Source organism: Oncorhynchus mykiss, chromosome 5, assembly GCF_013265735.2.
Source record: "Oncorhynchus mykiss isolate Arlee chromosome 5, USDA_OmykA_1.1, whole genome shotgun sequence".
NCBI classification, from domain to species: Eukaryota; Metazoa; Chordata; class Actinopteri; order Salmoniformes; family Salmonidae; genus Oncorhynchus; species Oncorhynchus mykiss.
This window is the reverse complement of record NC_048569.1, coordinates 5246671-5266670: the sequence shown is the minus strand read 5'-3', so window position 1 is coordinate 5266670 and position 20000 is coordinate 5246671. Positions and strand designations below refer to the sequence as shown.

The following is a 20000-nucleotide window of genomic DNA, read 5'->3' as shown; positions in this document are numbered from 1 at the left end:
AGACTAGAGTAAAGTAGAGTAGACTAGAGTAAAGTAGAGTAGACTAGAGTAAAGTAGAGTAGACTAGAGTAAAGTAGACTAGACTTGGGTAGAGTAGACTAGACTAGAGTAGAGTAGACTAGAGTAAAGAAGAGTAGACTAGAGTAGAGTAGACTAGAGTAGAATAGAGTAGAGTGGACTAGAGTGGAGTGGACTAGAGTAGAGTAGACTAGAGTGGAGTAGACTAGAGTAGAGTGGACTAGAGTAGAGTAGACTAGAGCAGAGTAGAGTAGAGTAGACTAGACTAGAGCAGACTAGAGTAGAGTAGACTAGAGTAGAGTAGACTAGAGTAGATTAGAGTAGACTAGAGCAGAGTAGAGTAGAGTAGACTAGAGTAGAGTAGACTAGAGTAGAGTAGAGTAGACTAGAGCAGAGTAGAGTAGACTAGAGTAGAGTAGACTAGAGTAGAGTAGACTAGAGTAGAGTGGACTAGAGTAGAGTAGAGTAGACTAGAGTAGACTAGAGTAGAGTAGACAAGAGTAGAGTAGACTAGAGTAGACTAGAGTAGAGTAGAGTAGAGTAGAGTAGAGTAGAGTAGACTAGAGTAGAGTGGACTAGAGTAGAGTATACTAGAGTGGAGTAGAGTAGACTAGAGTAGAGTGGACTAGACTAGACTAGAGCAGACTAGAGTATAGTAGACTAGAGCAGAGTAGAGTAGACTAGACTAGAGCAGACTAGAGTATAGTAGACTAGAGCAGAGTAGAGTAGACTAGAGTGGAGTATACTAGAGTCGGTGATCACTGAGAGCCAGGGAATAGACATCAGTAGTACAACATGTACCCTGACCTACAGCAACAAGAGCTCAACACTCATTCATGTGAAATCCTTTATTTTTCTTCTTCAGGCTACGGTTGAAACGCTTCATGTTTTTATACCATTCTGTTCCCACTTGAACATCTACTAAATAAGCTCAATGTGGTCTTTCATTAATATGTTGATTTCAGAGGGAGCGGGCAGATGTTGGGTAAATACATAAATCCATAATTTAATCCCTCAGACCAGGGAGCAGTACTCACAGACTATCCCATGGTAGCAGTGCTCAGAGACTATCATATGGTAGCAGTATTCATAGACTATCCCATGGTAGCAGTACTCAGAGACTATCCCATGGTAGCAGTACTCAGAGACTATCACATGGTAGCAGTATTCACAGACTATCCCATGGTAGCAGTACTCACAGACTATCCCATAGTCGCAGTACTCAGAGACTATCCCATGGTAGCAGTACTCAGAGACTGTCCCATGGTAGCAGTACTCACAGACTATCCCATGGTAGCAGTACTCAGAGACTGTCCCATTGTAGCAGTACTCAGATACTATCCCATGGTAGCAGTATTCACAGACTATCCCATGGTAGCAGTAATCACAGACTATCCCATGGTCGCAGTACTCAGATACTGCCTCATGGTAGCAGTACTCAGAGACTGTCCCATGGTAGCAGTATTCACAGACTATCCCATGGTAGCAGTACTCAGATACTATCCCATGGTAGCAGTACTCAGATACTATCCCATGGTAGCAGTACTCAGAGACTATCCCATGGTAGCAGTACTCAGAGACTATCCCATGGTAGCAGTACTCAGAGACTGTCCCATGGTAGCAGTACTCAGAGACTGTCCCATGGTAGCAGTACTCAGAGACTATCCAATGGTAGCAGTACTCAGAGACTATCCCATGTTAGCAGTACTCAGAGACTATCCCATGGTAGCAGTACTCAGAGACTATCCCATGGTAGCAGTTCTCAGACCCCACCAGGACCCCCATTTACCCAATATACAGGACCCCAGTCACGGCTACCCTCCACCATGCCCGTCTGTATTTACTCAATAGGTAGGACCCCAGTCACGGCTACCCTCCACCATGCCCGTCTGTATTTACTCAATAGGTAGGACCCCAGTCACGGCTACCCTCCACCATGCCCGTCTGTATTTACTCAATAGGTAGGACCCCAGTCACGGCTACCCTCCACCATGCCCGTCTGTATTTACTCAATAGGTAGGACCCCAGTCACGGCTACCCTCCACCATGCCCGTCTGTATTTACTCAATAGGTAGGACCCCAGTCACGGCTACCCTCCTCCATGCCCGTCTGTATTTACTCAATAGGTAGGACCCCAGTCACGGCTACCCTCCACCATGCCCGTCTGTATTTACTCAATAGGTAGGACCCCAGTCACGGCTACCCTCCACCATGCCCGTCTGTATTTACTCAATAGGTAGGACCCCAGTCACGGCTACCCTCCACCATGCCTGTCTGTATTTACTCAATAGGTAGGACCCCAGTCACGGCTACCCTCCACCATGCCTGTCTGTATTTACTCAATAGGTAGGACCCCAGTCACGGCTACCCTCCACCATGCCCGTCTGTATTTACTCAATAGGTAGGACCCCAGTCACGGCTACCCTCCACCATGCCCGTCTGTATTTACTCAATAGGTAGGACCCCAGTCACGGCTACCCTCCACCATGCCCGTCTGTATTTACTCAATAGGTAGGACCCCAGTCACGGCTACCCTCCACCATGCCCGTCTGTATTTACTCAATAGGTAGGACCCCAGTCACGGCTACCCTCCACCATGCCCGTCTGTATTTACTCAATAGGTAGGACCCCAGTCACGGCTACCCTCCACCATGCCCGTCTGTATTTACTCAATAGGTAGGACCCCAGTCACGGCTACCCTCCACCATGCCCGTCTGTATTTACTCAATAGGTAGGACCCCAGTCACGGCTACCCTCCACCATGCCCGTCTGTATTTACTCAATAGGTAGGACCCCAGTCACGGCTACCCTCCACCATGCCCGTCTGTATTTACTCAATAGGTAGGACCCCAGTCACGGCTACCCTCCACCATGCCCGTCTGTATTTACTCAATAGGTAGGACCTCAGTCACGGCTACCCTCCTCCATGCCCGTCTGTATTTACTCAATAGGTAGGACCCCAGTCACGGCTACCCTCCACCATGCCCGTCTGTATTTACTCAATAGGTAGGACCCCAGTCACGGCTACCCTCCTCCATGCCCGTCTGTATTTACTCAATAGGTAGGACCCCAGTCACGGCTACCCTCCACCATGCCCGTCTGTATTTACTCAATAGGTAGGACCCCAGTCACGGCTACCCTCCACCATGCCCGTCTGTATTTACTCAATAGGTAGGACCCCAGTCACGGCTACCCTCCACCATGCCCGTCTGTATTTACTCAATAGGTAGGACCCCAGTCACGGCTACCCTCCACCATGCCTGTCTGTATTTACTCAATAGGTAGGACCCCAGTCACGGCTACCCTCCACCATGCCTGTCTGTATTTACTCAATAGGTAGGACCCCAGTCACGGCTACCCTCCACCATGCCCGTCTGTATTTACTCAATAGGTAGGACCCCAGTCACGGCTACCCTCCACCATGCCCGTCTGTATTTACTCAATAGGTAGGACCCCAGTCACGGCTACCCTCCACCATGCCCGTCTGTATTTACTCAATAGGTAGGACCCCAGTCACGGCTACCCTCCACCATGCCCGTCTGTATTTACTCAATAGGTAGGACCCCAGTCACGGCTACCCTCCACCATGCCTGTCTGTATTTACTCAATAGGTAGGACCCCAGTCACGGCTACCCTCCACCATGCCCGTCTGTATTTACTCAATAGGTAGGACCCCAGTCACGGCTACCCTCCACCATGCCCGTCTGTATTTACTCAATAGGTAGGACCCCAGTCACGGCTACCCTCCACCATGCCCGTCTGTATTTACTCAATAGGTAGGACCCCAGTCACGGCTACCCTCCACCATGCCCGTCTGTATTTACTCAATAGGTAGGACCCCAGTCACGGCTACCCTCCACCATGCCCGTCTGTATTTACTCAATAGGTAGGACCCCAGTCACGGCTACCCTCCACCATGCCCGTCTGTATTTACTCAATAGGTAGGACCCCAGTCACGGCTACCCTCCACCATGCCCGTCTGTATTTACTCAATAGGTAGGACCCCAGTCACGGCTACCCTCCACCATGCCCGTCTGTATTTACTCAGGGCAACAGGCCTCAGATTATTTAGTAAAAGAAAACAACCTCATTAGCTGTGGAAAACCAACATGGCTGCCACACCACAGCCACCACCACCACCTCTCTTTCTCTGGAGGAAACACTAACAAACATCCTGGTCTTGTGGGTGCTGAGAGGACATGGCAGGGTTCTCTCTCCCACGCTAGCAGGCACAGGACCGGGACTACAGTATAGAGCGAGAGAAGGAGACAAGGAGACAAGGAGTTGATTGAGTGATAGAGAAGCCAATCTGTTTCGATAGATACTTGGGTCCTCTCTCCTCCTCTCTACTGTGTTTGCTATGTGTGATATAATTTTTTTGCATTTTAATTTGGCAAGTCAGTTAATAATTTTTATTTATTTAGAATGACGGCCTACCACGGCTAAACCCGGATGACGCTGGGCCAATTGTGCGCCGCCCTATGGTACTGGTTGAGAGTCAGCCTGGAATTGAACCAGGGTCTGTAGTGACGCTTCTAGCACTGAGATGCAGTGCCTTAGACCACTGCGCCAGTCGGGAGCCCTGAAGAAGTTGACAGATCCCCAGGTGGAGTACAGAGGGGAGTAGTGTACTCCAGTCGACACAGTACAATGACAGCACAGCTGGCTGGATGTACGTGAGAAGAAGGTAATCACTCTGCAGTAAGTCAGACCACAACACTCTCCTTTCTCTCCTTTCTCTCCTCTCTCTCCTTTCTCTCCTTTCTCTCCTCTCTCTCCTTTCTCTCCCCCCTCTCTTCTTTCTCTCTCTTCTCTCTCCTTTCTCTCCTTTCTCTCCCCCCTCTCTCCGTTCTCTCTCCTCTCTCTCCTCTCTCCCCCCTCTTTCCGTTCTCTCTCCTCTCTCTCCTCTCTCTCCTCTCTCTCCCCTCTCTCATTTCTCTCACCTCTCTCTCATCTCTCCTCTCTCTCCATCTCCTCTCTCTCCCTCTCCTTTCTCTCCCCTCTCCCTCCTCTCTCCACTCTCTCCTTTCTCTCCCCTCTCTCTCTCCTCTCTCTCTCTCTCCTCTCTCTCCTTTCTCTCCCCTCTCTCCTTTCTCTCCCCTCTCTCCTTTATCTCCCCTCTCTCTCCTCTCTCCTTTCTCTCACCTCTCTCTCCTCTCTCTCCTTTCTCTCCTCTCTCTCCTCTCTCTCCTCTCTCTCCCTCTCTCCCCTCTCTCATTTCTCTCCCATCTCTCCCCTCTCTCCAAGCTCTGCCTTGGCCACAGGTGCTCTCCATCCTTACTCCTCTGTCTCTGTCTCTGTCTCTGTCTCTGTCTCTCTCTCTCTCTGTCTCTCTCTCTCTCTCTCTGTCTCTCTCTCTCTCTCTCTGTCTCTCTGTCTCTGTCTCTCTCTCTCTCTGTCTCTCTCTCTCTCTCTCTCTCTCTCTGTCTCTCTCTCTCTCTCTCTGTCTCTCTCTCTCTCTCTCTCTCTCTGTCTCTCTCTCTCTCTCTCTCTCTCTCTGTCTCTCTCTCTCTCTCTCTCTGTCTCTCTCTCTCTCTCTCTCTGTCTCTCTCTCTCTCTCTCTCTCTCTCTGTCTCTCTCTCTCTGTCTCTCTCTCTCTCTCTCTGTCTCTCTCTCTCTCTCTCTCTCTCTCTCTGTCTCTCTCTCTCTCTCTGTCTCTCTCTCTCTCTCTCTCTCTGTCTCTCTCTCTCTCTCTGTCTCTCTCTGTCTCTCTCTCTCTCTCTCTCTCTCTCTCACACCTTTGTGTTTTTGGAGTAGATGCTGCCAGTTTGGTTGTTGTATGTTAGCACAACTGTGAGTTGTTTATATGTACAAATAAGTGTATAAGTGCCTTTTGTGTCAGTGTGACTGTTACTAAAGTATGGCAGTAATGGAAAGAGAGGACGGATGGAGGGGGAGAGAGAGAGGGAGGGAAGGAGGGGCAGAGAGAACGAGAGAGAAAAAGAGGGAGAGAAGGAGGTGCAGAACAGAGTGGAAACACATTGAGCAGAGCAGGAAGAAGACAGAGAGAGGGAGAGAGGGATAGAGAGAGAGAGAGTGAGGGAGAGAGTGACAGAGAGAGAGAGACAGAGGGAGAGAGAGAGACAGAGAGGGAGAGAGTGACAGAGAGAGAGGGAGAGAGAGAGAGAGTGTGTGTCTCTCGCTCTCCCTCTCTCTCTCTGTGTGTCTATCTCTCTCTCCCTCCTTCCCTCCCCCTCTCTCTCTCCCTCCTTCCCTCCTTCTCTCTCTCCCTCCTTCCCTCCCTCTCTCTCTCCCTCCTTCCCTCCTTCTCTCTCTCCCTCCTTCCCTCCCTCTCTCTCTCCCTCCTTCCCTCCCTCTCTCTCTCCCTCCTTCCCTCCCTCCCCCTCTCTCCCTCCTTCCCTCCCTCTCTCTCTTTCCCTCCCTCTCTCTCCCTCCTTCCCTCCCTCTCTCTCTCCCTCCTTCCCTCCCCCTCTCTCTCTCCCTCCTTCCCTCCCTCTCTCTCTCCCTCCTTCCCTCCCTCTCTCTCTCTCTCCCTCCTTCCCTCCCTCCCCCTCTCTCCCTCCTTCCCCCCCTCTCTCTCCCTCCTTCCCTCCCCCTCTCTCTCTCCCTCCATCCTCTCTCTCTCTCCCTCCTTCCCTCTCTCTCCCCCTCCCTCCGTCCTCTCTCTCTCCACCTCCCTCCGTCCTCTCTCTCTCCCCCTCCCTCCGTCCTCTCCTTTATGCACCACAGCTGCCTCAGCCTTTATAGCTTGTTTCAAGTTGAAAAAACCCCCAACCACCCTCAATATGGAAAACATTACCAGCATCCTCCTTGATGTTTTCAAGTGAGTCCCCCCCGCCCCCTAAACTCCTTGTGTGGAATATATAAAGGGGTCAGAGGCTTGGCTGTACGCCCTACAGCCAGGGCTGGGGTAGGGCTTTGGTATCGGGCTTGGATAAAGGGCTGAGGTAGGGCTGGGGTAGGGCTGTGGCATGGGGTTGGGGTATAGGGCTGGGGTATAGGGCTGTGGTATAGGGCTGTGGCATGGGGTTGGGGTATAGGGCTGGGGTATAGGGCTGTGGTGTAGGGCTGGGGTATAGGGCTGGGGTAGGGCTGTGGCATGGGGCTGTGGTATAGGGCTGGGGTATAGGGCTGGGGTAGGGCTGCGGCATGGGGTTGGGGTATAGGGCTGGGGTAGGGCTGTGGTATAGGGTTGGGGTATATGGCTAGGGTATAGGGCTGTGGTATAGGGCTGGGGTATATGGCTAGGGTATAGGGCTGTGGTATAGGGCTGGGGTAGGGCTGGGTAGGGCTGGGGTAGGTCTGGGGAATAGGGCTGGGGTATAGGGCTGGGGAATAGGGCTAGGGTATAGGGCTGGGGTATAGGGCTAGGGTATAGGGCTGGGGTATAGGGTTGGGGTAGGGCTGTGGTGTAGGGCTGTGGTATAGGGTTGGGGTATAGGGCTAGAGTATAGGGTTGGGGTAGGGCTGGGGTAGGGCTATGGTATAGGGTTGGGGTATAGGGCTGTGGTGTAGGGTTGGGGTATAGGGCTAGGGATATAGGGCTGTGGCATGGGGCTGTGCTATAGGGTTGGGGTATAGGGCTAGGGATAAAGGGCTGTGGCATGGGGCTGTGGTATAGGGTTGGGGTATAGGGCTGGGGTATAGGGTTGGGGTATAGGGCTGGGGTATAGGGCTTGGGTATAGGGCTGTGGTATAGGGCTGGGGTATAGGGCTGTGGTATAGGGCTGTGGTATAGGGCTGTGGTATAGGGCTGGGGTATAGGGCTGGGGTATAGGGCTGTGGTATAGGGCTGTGGTATAGGGTTGGGGTATAGGGCTGGGGTATAGGGTTGGGGTATAGGGCTGGGGTATAGGGCTTGGGTATAGGGCTGTGGTATAGGGCTGGGGTATAGGGCTGTGGTATAGGGCTGTGGTATAGGGCTGTGGTATAGGGCTGGGGTATAGGGCTGGGGTATAGGGCTGTGGTATAGGGCTGTGGTATAGGGTTGGGGTATAGGGTCAGGGTATAGGGCTGGGGTATAGGGCTGGGGTATAGGGCTGTGGTATAGGGCTGTGGTATAGGGTCGGGGTATAGGGTCAGGGTATAGGGCTGGGGTATAGGGATGGGGTATAGGGCTGTGGTATAGGGCTGTGGTATAGGGCTGGGGTATAGGGCTGGGGCATAGGGCTGGGGTATAGGGCTGTGGTATAGGGCTGGGGTATAGGGCTGGGGTATAGGGCTGGGGTATAGGGCTGCGGTATAGGGCTGCGGTATAGGGCTGTGGTATAGGGCTGGGGTATAGGGCTGGGGTATAGGGCTGGGGTATAGGGCTGGGGTATAGGGCTGCGGTATAGGGCTGCGGTATAGGGCTGCGGTATAGGGCTGGGGTATAGGGCTGGGGTATAGGGCTGGGGTATAGGGCTGTGGTATAGGGCTGGGGTATAGGGCTGTGGTATAGGGCTGGGGTATAGGGCTGCGGTATAGGGCTGGGGTATAGGGCTGGGGTATAGGACTGTGGTATAGGGCTGGGGTATAGGGCTGCGGTATAGGGCTGGGGTATAGGGCTGGGGTATAGGGCTGGGGTATAGGGTCAGGGTATAGGGCTGGGGTATAGGGCTGGGGTATAGGGTCAGGGTATAGGGCTGGGGTATAGGGCTGGGGTAATGGGCTGGGGTATAGGGCTGGGGTATAGGGCTGGGGTATAGGGTCAGGGTATAGGGCTGGGGTATAGGGCTGGGGTATAGGGCTGGGGTATAGGGCTGGGGTATAGGGCTGGGGTATAGGGTCAGGGTATAGGGCCGGGGTATAGGGCTGGGGTATAGGGTCAGGGTATAGGGCCGGGGTATAGGGCCGGGGTATAGGGCTGGGGTATAGGGCTGGGGTATAGGGCTGGGGTATAGGGCTGGGGTATAGGGTCAGGGTATAGGGCTGGGGTATAGGGCTGGGGTATAGGGCTGGGGTATAGGGCTGGGGTATAGGGCTGGGGTATAGGGTCAGGGTATAGGGCTGGGGTATAGGGCTGGGGTATAGGGTTGGGGTATAGGGCTGGGGTATAGGGCTAGGGTATAGGGCTGGGGTATAGGGCTGGGGTATAGGGCTGGGGTATAGGGCTGGGGTATAGGGCTGGGGTATAGGGCTGGGGTATAGGGCTGGGGTATAGGGTCGGGGTATAGGGCTGGGGTATAGGGTCAGGGTATAGGGCTGGGGTATAGGGCAGGTGGTCTGAGAGCTGAAAGTAGCTCTGACAGCATGTGAATGGTATTTCCTTTATTTCGTCGTGGTCTGGCTGCAGTTGGCCATGCGAGGTGGCCTAGGGCAGGGCTGCTGAGAGACACAGCAGCAGCAACAGCCCCCAGAAGCACCTCAGTAACATCCCAGTAACACCCACGCTAACACCCCTGGTAACACCCCTGGTAACACCCCTGGTAACACCCCCGGTAACACACCTGGTAACACCCCTGGTAACACCCCCGGTAACACACCTGGTAACACCCCTGGTAACACCCCCGGTAACACACCTGGTAACACCCCTGGTAACACCCTCAGTAAGATCCACAGTAACACCCCTGGTAACACCCTCGGTAACATCAACAGTAACACCCCCGGGAACACCCCAGTAACATCCTCGGTAACATGCCCAGTAACACCCCCGGTAACACCCTCAGTAACATCCACAGTAACACCCCTGGTAACACCCTTGGTAACACCACCGGTAACATCCCAAGTAACACCCCCGGTAACACCCCTTGCAACACACACAGTAACACCCCTGGTAACGCCCCTGGTAACACCCACAGTAACACTCCTGGTAACGCCCCTGGTAACACCCCCGGTAATACCCACAGTAACACCCCTGGCAACACCCCTGGTAACACCCACAGTAACACCCCCGGTAACACCCCCGGTAACACCCCTGGTAAAACCCCCTGGTAACACCCACAGTAAACACCCCCGGTAACACCCACAGTAACACTCCCGGGAACACCCACAGCACACTCTCGGTAGCACCCTCAGTAACACCCCCGGTAACACCCACAGTAACACCCCTGGTAACACCCACAGTAACATCCCTGGTAACACCCTCAGTAACGCCCCCGGTAACACCCACAGTAACATCCCCGGTAACACCCACAGTAACACCCCCGGTAACACCCTCAGTAACATCCCCGGTAACACCCACAGTAACACCCCTGGTAACACCCACAGTAACACCCCCGGTAACACCCACCGTAACACCCCCGGTAACACCCACAGTAACACCCCCGGTAACACCCACCTGTAACACCCCTGGTAACACCCACAGTAACACCCCTGGTAACATCCCACAGTAACACCCCTGGTAACACCCACAGTAACACCCCTGGTAACACCCACAGTAACACCCCTGGTAACAACCTCAGTAACACCCACAGTAACACCCCCATAACACCCCCGGCAACACCCACAGTAACACCCCCGGTAACACCCCTGGTAACACCCCCCTGTAACACCCCTGGTAACACCCACAGTAACACCCATGGTAACACCCTCAGTAACACCCCCGGTAACACCCCCATTAACACCCCCCATAACACCCCCGGTAACACCCACAGTAACACCCACAGTAACACCCCTGGTAACACCCACAGTAACACCCCCGGTAACACCCACCTGTAACACCCCTGGTAACACCCACAGTAACACCCCCGGTAACACCCACAGTAACACCCCCGGTAACACCCACCTGTAACACCCCTGGTAACACCCACAGTAACACCCCTGGTAACACCCACAGTAACACCCCTGGTAACACCCCCCTGTAACACCCCTGGCAACACCCACAGTAACACCCCTGGTAACACCCTCAGTAACACCCACAGTAACACCCCCATAACACCCCCGGCAACACCCACAGTAACACCCCCGGTAACACCCCTGGTAACACCCCCCTGTAACACCCCTGGTAACACCCACAGTAACACCCATGGTAACACCCTCAGTAACACCCCCGGTAACACCCCCGTTAACACCCCCCATAACACCCCCGGTAACACCCACTGTAACACCCACAGTAACACCCCTGGTAACACCCACAGTAACACCCCCGGTAACACCCACCTGTAACACCCCTGGTAACACCCACAGTAACACCCCCGGTAACACCCACAGTAACACCCCCGGTAACACCCACCTGTAACACCCCTGGTAACACCCACAGTAACACCCCTGGTAACACCCACAGTAACACCCCCGGTAACACCCACCTGTAACACCCCTGGTAACACCCACAGTAACACCACTGGTAACACCCTCAGTAACATCCCCGGTATAACACCCACAGTAACACCCCTGGTACCACCCACAGTAACACCCCTGGTAACACCCACCTCAACACCCCCGGTAACACCCACCGTAACACCCCCGGTAAAACCCACCGTAACACCCACGGTAACACCCTCAGTAACACCCCCGGTAAAACCCCTGGTAACACCCCCTGTAACACCCCTGGTAACACCCCCAGTAACACCCCAGTACCAACCTGGTAACAAGTGTGCAGGGAATAGATCTTAAAAAGCTGTTGATACAAATATGCAGGAAAACCATTGCTTTTAGAAGCAGTGTGTGTGTGTGTGTGTGTGTGTGTGTGTGTGTGTGTGTGTGTGTGTGTGTGTGTGTGTGTGTGTGTGTGAAGGGGAGACGAGGGGTTCTTTTTTCAATTGCATCACCATGTAGCACATTCCAGAAGACCTGCTCCACTAACACGTGGTTATCGTCAAGACAACCCTGAGGTCCCGTTATCGTCAAGACAACCCTGAGTTCAGGTTATCGTCAAGACAACCCTGAGGCCCAGCTCTGCTCCAGTCTGCAGCCGGGAGAAAGAGGAGGTGCTGACTGGGTTCATACAGACCCCCCCCCCCCCTTCTCTCTATGTCACACTGTCTCGCTCTCTTTCTCTCCGGCCATTCTCTCTCTCTCTCTTGTCTCTCACCCCTCTCCAACTTCGACTCTCTATCCCCTGTTCATCATGTCACTATCTATCTAGAACATTAGAATATGTGTGATGTTGATTCTTGCTCTGCCCCAAACATTGTTTTGTGTGCGTCTCGATACAACACTGGGGAGAATTACAGAATTGAGGACATCTTTTCAGTTATAGAAGACGGTTCCTACCATGATTGAGTGGCGGTTGGCAGAGAGTAGTCCCGTGCCGTACCCAGTGCCCAGTCCTCCCATGGCCCCGTTGTGCGCTGCTCCGATGAGGCTGTGCATGTCTTGGTGCCCGCCGGGCATGCCCGTGGAGGGGCCGACCGCGTGACTCCGCAGGACGTGGATGGCATCGTCCAGGCGCTCCAGGCGGTCCTCGATACGACTCTGCTGCAGGGGGAGGGGGGGAGAGAAGGGCTCAGAGGTTAGAGGTCAGGGGTCATGTTGGAGATTAAGTGCTTATGAAGTGCTTATTTACCTAACTATTTACCTAACTATCTAACTAACTATTTACCTAACTATCTAACTAACTATTTAACTAACTATTTACCTAACTATTTAACTAACTATTTACCTAACTATCTAACTAACTATTTAACTAACTATTTACCTAACTATTTAACTAACTATTTACCTAACTATTTACCTAACTATTTAACTAACTATTTACCTAACTATCTAACTAACTATTTACCTAACTATTTACCTAACTATTTAACTATCTATTTACCTAACTATTTACCTAACTATTTAACTAACTATTTAGAAGTCTTATGGCTTGTAGGTAGAAGCTGTTCAGGGTCCTGTCTTTCAGGATCCCGTTGGTAGCAGAGAGAACAGTCTAAGATTTAACAATGTTTAGGGCCTTCCTCTGACACCGCCTGGTATAGAGGTCCTGGATGACAGGGAGTTCAGCCCCAGTGAGGTCCGTCCTCACTCCCTCTCTAGCGCCATGTGGTCGGATGCCAAGCTGTTGTGTCACGGCTGATGAAAGGAGCGGACCAAGGTGCAGCGTGGTGAGCGTACATGTTCTTTAATTGGGGCGGCAGTGTAGCCTAGTGGTTAGAGCATTGGACTAGTAACCGAAAGGTTGCAAGTTCAAATCCCCGAGCTGACAAGGTACAAAATCTGTCGTTCTGCCCTTGAACAGGCAGTTAACCCACTGTTCCTAGGCCGTCATTGAAAATAAGAATTTGTTCTTAACTGACTTGCCTCGTTAAATAAAGGTTAAAAAAAAAAAAAAAATAAGAAAAAGTTGCCGAACAAAACAATACACACTACAAAACAAAACCGTGAAGCTTAAGGTTAAGTGCCATAAAGAAAGTCAACTTCCCACAAACACAGGTGGGCAAAAGGCTACCTAAGTATGGTTCCCAATCAGAGACAACGATAGACAGCTGTCCCTGATTGAGAACTATACCCGGCCAAAACATAGAGATAGAAAATCATAGAAAAACAAAACATTGAAATGCCCACCCCAACTCACGCCCTGACCAAACCAAAATAGAGACATAAAAAGGATCTCCAAGGACAAGTTTCCGTACCAAAAAGTGATGCAGAGAGTCATCGTGCTTTCAACGGTGCAGCTGTAGAACTTTTTGAGGATCTGAGGGCCCATGCCAAATCTTTTGAGTCTCCTGAGGGGGAAGAGGCGTTGTTCGGCCCTCCGTTTCCTGTAGTTCATAATCAGCTCCTTTGTCTTGATCACGTTGAGGGACAGTTTGTTGTCTGGCACCACTTCTAGGCAGTCTCATCATCATCTGTGATCATCTGTGATCAGGCCTTCCACCGTTGTGTCGTCGGCCAACTCAATGATGGTGTTGGAGTCGTGTTTGGCCACACAGTCGTGGATGAACAGGGAGTACAGGAGGGGACTAAGCACACACCCGAGGGGTCCCAGTGTTGAGGATCAGCGTGGCAGATGTGTTGTTGCCTACCCTTACCACCTGGGGGCATCCCATCAGGAAGTCCAGGATCCAGATGCAGAGGGAGGTGTTCAGTCCCAGGGTCCTTAGCTTAGTGATGAGCTTTGAGGGCACTATGGTGTTGAATGCTGAGCTGTAGTCAATGAACATCACATAGGTGTTGCTTTTGTCCAGGTGGGAAAGGGCAGTGCGGAGTGCAATAGAGATTGCGTCATCTGTGGATCTGTTGGGGCGGAATGCGAATTGACGTGGGTCCAGGGTGTCTGGGATGATGGTGTTGATGTGAGCCATGACCAGCCTAGCAAAGCATTTCATGGCAGCAACTAATGGGGATCCCTAATGAATACAAATACAACATACAGACTGTGTCAGAGGTTGAAAATGTCAGTGAAGACTTTCCAGCTGGTCAGCGTATGCACTGAGCTGAGTATGCGTCCTGGTAATCCGTCTGGAGAGAAAAGGATCACACAGTCGTCAGGAACATCTGGTGCTCTCATGCATAGAAGGAATTTTCACTCGTCTGGCAGGCTCGCGTCACTAGGCAGCTCGCGGCTGGGTTTCCGTGATAGTTTTCAAGCCCTGCCACATCTGATGAGCATCAGAGCCGGTGTAGTAGGATTCGATCTTAGTCCTGTATTGATGCTTTGCCTGTTTGATGGTTCATTGAAGGGCGTAGCGGGATTTCCTATAAGCGTCCGGATTAGTGTCCCTATCCTTGAAAGCGGCAGCTGTAGCTCTTAGCTCAGTGTGGATGTTGCCTGTAATCCATGGCTTCTGGTTGGGGTATGTGCGTACGGTCACTATGGGGACGACGTTGTCAATGCACTTATTAATGAAGCCAAACTGATGTGGTAAACACCTCAATGCCATCGGATGAATCCCGGAACATATTCCAGTCTGTGCTAGCGAAACAGTCCTGTAGTGTAGCATCCGCTTCATCAGACCACTTCCGCATTGAGCGAGTCACTGGTACTTCCTGTTTGAGATTTTGCTTGTTAGCAGGAATCAGGAGGATAGAGTTATGGACATATTTGAGGGTGAGCTTTGTATGCGTCTTTGTGTGTGGAGTAAAGGTGATCTAGAGTTATTTCGCCTCTAGATGCACAGGTGACATGCTGGTAGATATTAGGTTAGATGGATTTAATTTTTCCTGCATTTAAATCACTGGCCACTAGGAGCGCTGCCTCTGGATGAGCATTTTTGGGACCGAGTGGCGCAGTGCCAGAGGCATCACCACAGACCCAGGTTCGATCCCGGGCTGTATCACAACCGGCCGTGATCTGTAGGCCCATAGGATTCGCCCAGCGTCGTCCGGGTTACGGGTTTGGCCGGGGTAGGCCATCATTGTAAAATAAGTATTTGTTCTTAACTGACTTGCCTAGTTAAATAAAGGTTAAATACAATTATTGTTTGCTTATGGCTTTATACAGCTCGCTGGGTGCGGTCTTAGTGCCAGCATCGGTTTGTGATGGTAAATAGACAGCTACAAAAAATATAGATGAAAAATATCTGGGTAAATAGTATGGTCTACAGCAGGGGATACCCTATAAGGTCCGGAACCTGCTGGCTTTCTGTTCTACCTGATAATTAATTGTCACCCACCTGGTGTCCCAGGTCTAAATCAGCCCCTGATTAGAGGGGAATCACCCACCTGGTCTCCCAGGTCTAAATCAGTCCCTGATTAGAGGGGAATCACCCACCTGGTGTCCCAGGTCTAAATCAGCCCCTGATTAGAGGAGAATCACCCACCTGGTCTCCCAGGTCTAAATCAGCCCCTGATTAGAGGGGAATCACCCACCTGGTGTCCCAGGTCTAAATCAGTCCCTGATTAGAGGGGAATCACCCACCTGGTGTCCCAGGTCTAAATCAGTCCCTGATTACAGGGGAATCACCCACCTGGTCTCCCAGGTCTAAATCAGCCCCTGATTAGAGGGGAATCACCCACCTGGCGTCCCAGGTCTAAATCAGTCCCTGATTAGAGGGGAATCACCCACCTGGTGTCCCAGGTCTAAATCAGTCCCTGATTAGAGGGGAATCACCCACCTGGTGTCCCAGGTCTAAATCAGCCCCTGATTAGAGGGGAATCACTCACCTGGTGTCCCAGGTCTAAATCAGCCCCTGATTAGAGGGCAACAATGACAATTAGCAGTGGAACTGGCTTCAATTCCAGAGTTGAGTTTGCAGCTTATCATGAGGTATTCTAACTCAGGTGAGCAAAACCTCAAGACTTCCTTAATATCAGAGATCACGCAATAGCTGTTGTTAATAGAGACGCACACCTCCCCCCTTGATCTGACGCTGCCATACTGTCTTGCAGATGCATAGAAAAAAACATCTGAACTCAGCAAATAAAGAAACGTCCTCTCACTGTCAACTGGGTTTATTTTCAGAAAACTTAACATTTGTAAATATTTGAAGAACATAACAAGATTCAACAACTTAGACGTAAACTGAACAACTTCCACAGACATGTGACTAACAGAAATGCAATAATGTGTCCCTGAACAAAGTGTGTGTGTGTGGGGGGCGGGGGGGTTAAAATCAAAAGTAACAGTTAGTATCTGGTGTGGCCACCAGCTGCATGAAGTACTGCAGTGCATCTCCTCCTCATGGACTGCACCAGATTTGCCAGTTCTTGCTGTGAGATGTTAACCCACTCTTCCACCAAGGCACCTGCAAGTTCCCGGACATTTCTGGGGGAAATGGCCCTAGCCGTCATCCTCCGATCCAACAGGTCCCAGACGTGCTCAATGGGATTGAGATCCGGGCTCTTCGCTGGCAATCGCAGGACATTGGCATTCCTGTCTTGCAGGAAATCACACACAGAACGAGCAGTATGGCTGGTGGCATTGTCATGCTGGAGGGTCATGTCAAGATGAGCCTGCAGGAAGGGTACCACATGAGGGAGGAGGATGTCTTCCCTGTAACACACAGCGTTGAGATTGCCTGCAATGACAACAAGCTCAGTCCGATGATGCTGTGACACACCGCCCCAGACCATGACGGACCCTCCACCTCCAAATTGATCCCGCTCCAGAGTACAAGCCTCGGTGTAACGCTCATTCCTTTGACGATAAACGCAAATCCGACCATCACCCCTGGTGAGACAAAACCGCGACTCGTCAGTGAAGAGCACTTTTTGCCAATCCTGATTGGTCCAGGGACTGTGGGTTTGTGTCCATAGGCAACGTTGTTGCCGGTGATGTCTGGTGAGGACCTGCCTTACAACAGGCCTACAAGCCCTCAGTCCAGCCTCTCTCAGCCTATTGCGGACAGTCTGAGCACTGATGGGTGGATTGTGCGTTCCTGGTGTAACTTGGGCAGTTGTTGTTGCCATCCTGTACCTGTCCCGCATGTCCCGCAGGTGTGATGTTCAGATGTACCGATCCTGTGCAGGTGTTGTTATACGTTGTCTGCCACTGCGAGGACGATCAGCTGTCCATCCTGTCTCCCGGTAGCGCTGTCTTAGGCATCTCACATTTCAATGTATTGCCCTGGCCACATCTGCGGTCCTCATGCCTCCTTGCAGCAAGCCTAAGGCACGATCACGCAGATGAGCACGAACCCTGGGCATCTTTCTTTTGGTGTTTTTCAGAGTCAGTAGAAAGGCCTCTTTAGTGTCCTAACTTTGCATAACTATGACCTTAATTGCCTGTTAGGCAATAAAAGCTGTTAGTGTCTTAACGACCGTTCCACAGGTGCATGTTCATTAATTGTTTATGGTTCATTGAACAAGCCTGGGAAACAGTGTTTAAACCCTTCACAATGAAGATCTGTGAAGTTATTTAGATTTTTATGAATTATCTTTGAAAGACGAGGTCCTGAAAAAGGGAATGTTTTTTTTGTTGTTGCCGAGTTTAGAATATTATCCACGTCCAAGTGTCTGAGAAAAACAGGAAATGACAGGTCTTCAGGTCCCGTCGGTAGGATAGTCTCGAACGGAGCGCATCCAGTTTGTTCTCCAGTGATTTGTTCCAATAGAACAGAAGGTTATTTACTCGTCTCCATAGTTTCATCAGGGTGCCACGCTGGCCTCTACATTGTTGTCTCTTTCTCTTCTGAGTGTCCGAGATTAGGGCCTTGTCCTGGGTGAGCAGTACGTCCTAGCGTCGCCGACTCGTTGAAGTAGAACTCTTCATCCAAATCGAGGTTAGTGATCCCTGTTCTGATGTCCAGGAATCTCTTTTTTTTTTGCGGTCGTAGGAAACATCGTATACAAAAGAAGTTAAGATCAACGCACAAAGAAAACACACCAAATAGCAGACTTGGAGCCTGGAAAATGGCCGCTGTACATTCCAGCACCATCCATATGTATTGACTGATCCTTAATCAAATTCTTGCGACTTAATTCTGTTATGAATGTGTTATTATAAACTGGGTGGTTCGAGCCCTGAATGCTGATTGGCTGACAGCAGTGGTATATAAGACCGTATACCACGGGTATGACAAAGCATGTATTTTTACTGCTCTAATTACGTTGGTAACCAGTTTATAATAGCAATAAGGCACCTCGGGGGTTTGTGGTATATGGCCAATATACCACGGCTAAGGGCTGTGTCCAGGCACTCCGCAACATAAGAACAGCCGGCAGGGTAGCCTAGTGGTTAGAGCGTTGGACTAGTAACCGGAAGGTTGCGAGTTCAAACCCCCGAGCTGACAAGGTACAAATCTGTCGTTCTGCCCTTGAACAGGCAGTTAACCCACTGTTCCCAGGCCGTCATTGAAAATAAGAATTTGTTCTTAACTGACTTGCCTGGTTAAATAAAGGTAAAATAAAAAAATAAAAAAATAAAATAAAATAAAAACATAAGAACAGCCCTTAGCCGTGGTGTATTGGCCATATACCACACCCCCTCGTGCCTTATTGGTTAATTATGATATCGATAGGACTCTGCTGCAAGGGGGAAGGAAAGGGGTCAGGGGGTAAGAGGTTGCATTGTTGTCATAGGCAGCATTATGAATGTGTTACGAATGTCTTATGAAGATCTTATGTAGTCTTACCAGAGAGTGTAGAGGAGCCTCATAGTTGGGGGAGGAAGGACCTTGTCCTCCGTTCCTGGACCACATAGCAGAACTAGCAGCTAGGAGAGGACACAAGGAGATGAAGACATGAGGAGACAAGGAGATGACGAAATTAGACAAAGAGATGAGGACATGAGGAGACAAGGAGATGATGACATGAGGAGACAAGGAGATGAGGAGGCAAGGACATGAGGACACGAGGAGATGAGGACATGAGGAGACAAGGAGATGAGGACATGAGGAGACAAGGACATGAGGAGCCAATAAGAGAAGGTGATGAGGAGAAAAGGAGGCAAGACGATGAGGACATGAGGAGACAAGGAGAGAAGGAAATGACGAGACAAGACGATGAAGATATGAGGAGACAATGAGATGAGGACATGAGGAGTCAAGGAGATCAAGAGACAAGGAGTCAAGGAGACAATTACATGAGGAGCCAAGGAGACAAGAAGATGAGGACATGAGGAGAAGGAGACAAGGACATGAAGAGACAAGGAGACGAGGAGACAAGGAGACACAATGAGGACATGAGAAAATAAGGAGACGAGGAGATGAGGACAGAGTGAGCACAGGACGGACATGGGACTAGAAACTATCCCATTTTTTCAGTATCCCAATACGATTCATATAGTCTCTGATACCGCCCTGAAAAACAGCCCTGAACACAAAGAGTACAGTTGAATTCAAAGGTAGCTGGACATCAAAATTCAAGATAGCTGAACAGTTGAGTACTGTCAACATTAGAGCAACACTCAATTGGTCCTTGGTAATAATGAGGGCATGCTGAGGGCATGCTATCCAACATTAAACCAGTAAACCCTGGAGCATTTTGGTATAAATTAGCTATTTGTGACGGTATGCTAAAAACATGCTTGTCTCAGAGTATTTTTTTTGTTGTTGTCTTGTTCCTGTCTGTGTCCCGACTTCATTCATGGCTTTCCTCTGCTTCTCACGCAGCTTTTGTCTGGTTGTCCCTGACCTAAACACAACCTGCGATCATTAACTGGGGGAGGTTGTGTGTGTGTGTGTGTGTGTGTGTGTGTGTGTGTGTGTGTGTGTGTGAAACATTATTCCTAAAAGAGAGGATATTGTGGGTGTCGCTGGGGCGCCTGAGAGCAGGTAGGGAAC

The 20000-nt window shown here is 50.8% G+C and overlaps 1 protein-coding gene across 13 annotated transcripts in view; it reads right to left on the bottom strand.

Moving 5' to 3' along the window:
• tcf4 (transcription factor 4) overlaps positions 1-20000 on the bottom strand; it is a 430881-nt gene that overhangs the window by 72669 nt on the left and 338212 nt on the right. For 11 of the 13 annotated variants that reach the window (XM_036976636.1, XM_036976641.1, XM_036976638.1 and 8 more), the window contains 2 exons: positions 18852-18931; positions 12112-12315 (listed from right to left, as the gene is read on the bottom strand). In XM_036976636.1, the coding sequence (XP_036832531.1) occupies positions 12112-12315; positions 18852-18931 (284 nt within the window). The remainder of the gene's footprint in view (positions 1-12111; positions 12316-18851; positions 18932-20000) is intronic. The other 2 variants (XM_036976640.1, XM_036976637.1) reach the window with 1 other exon arrangement.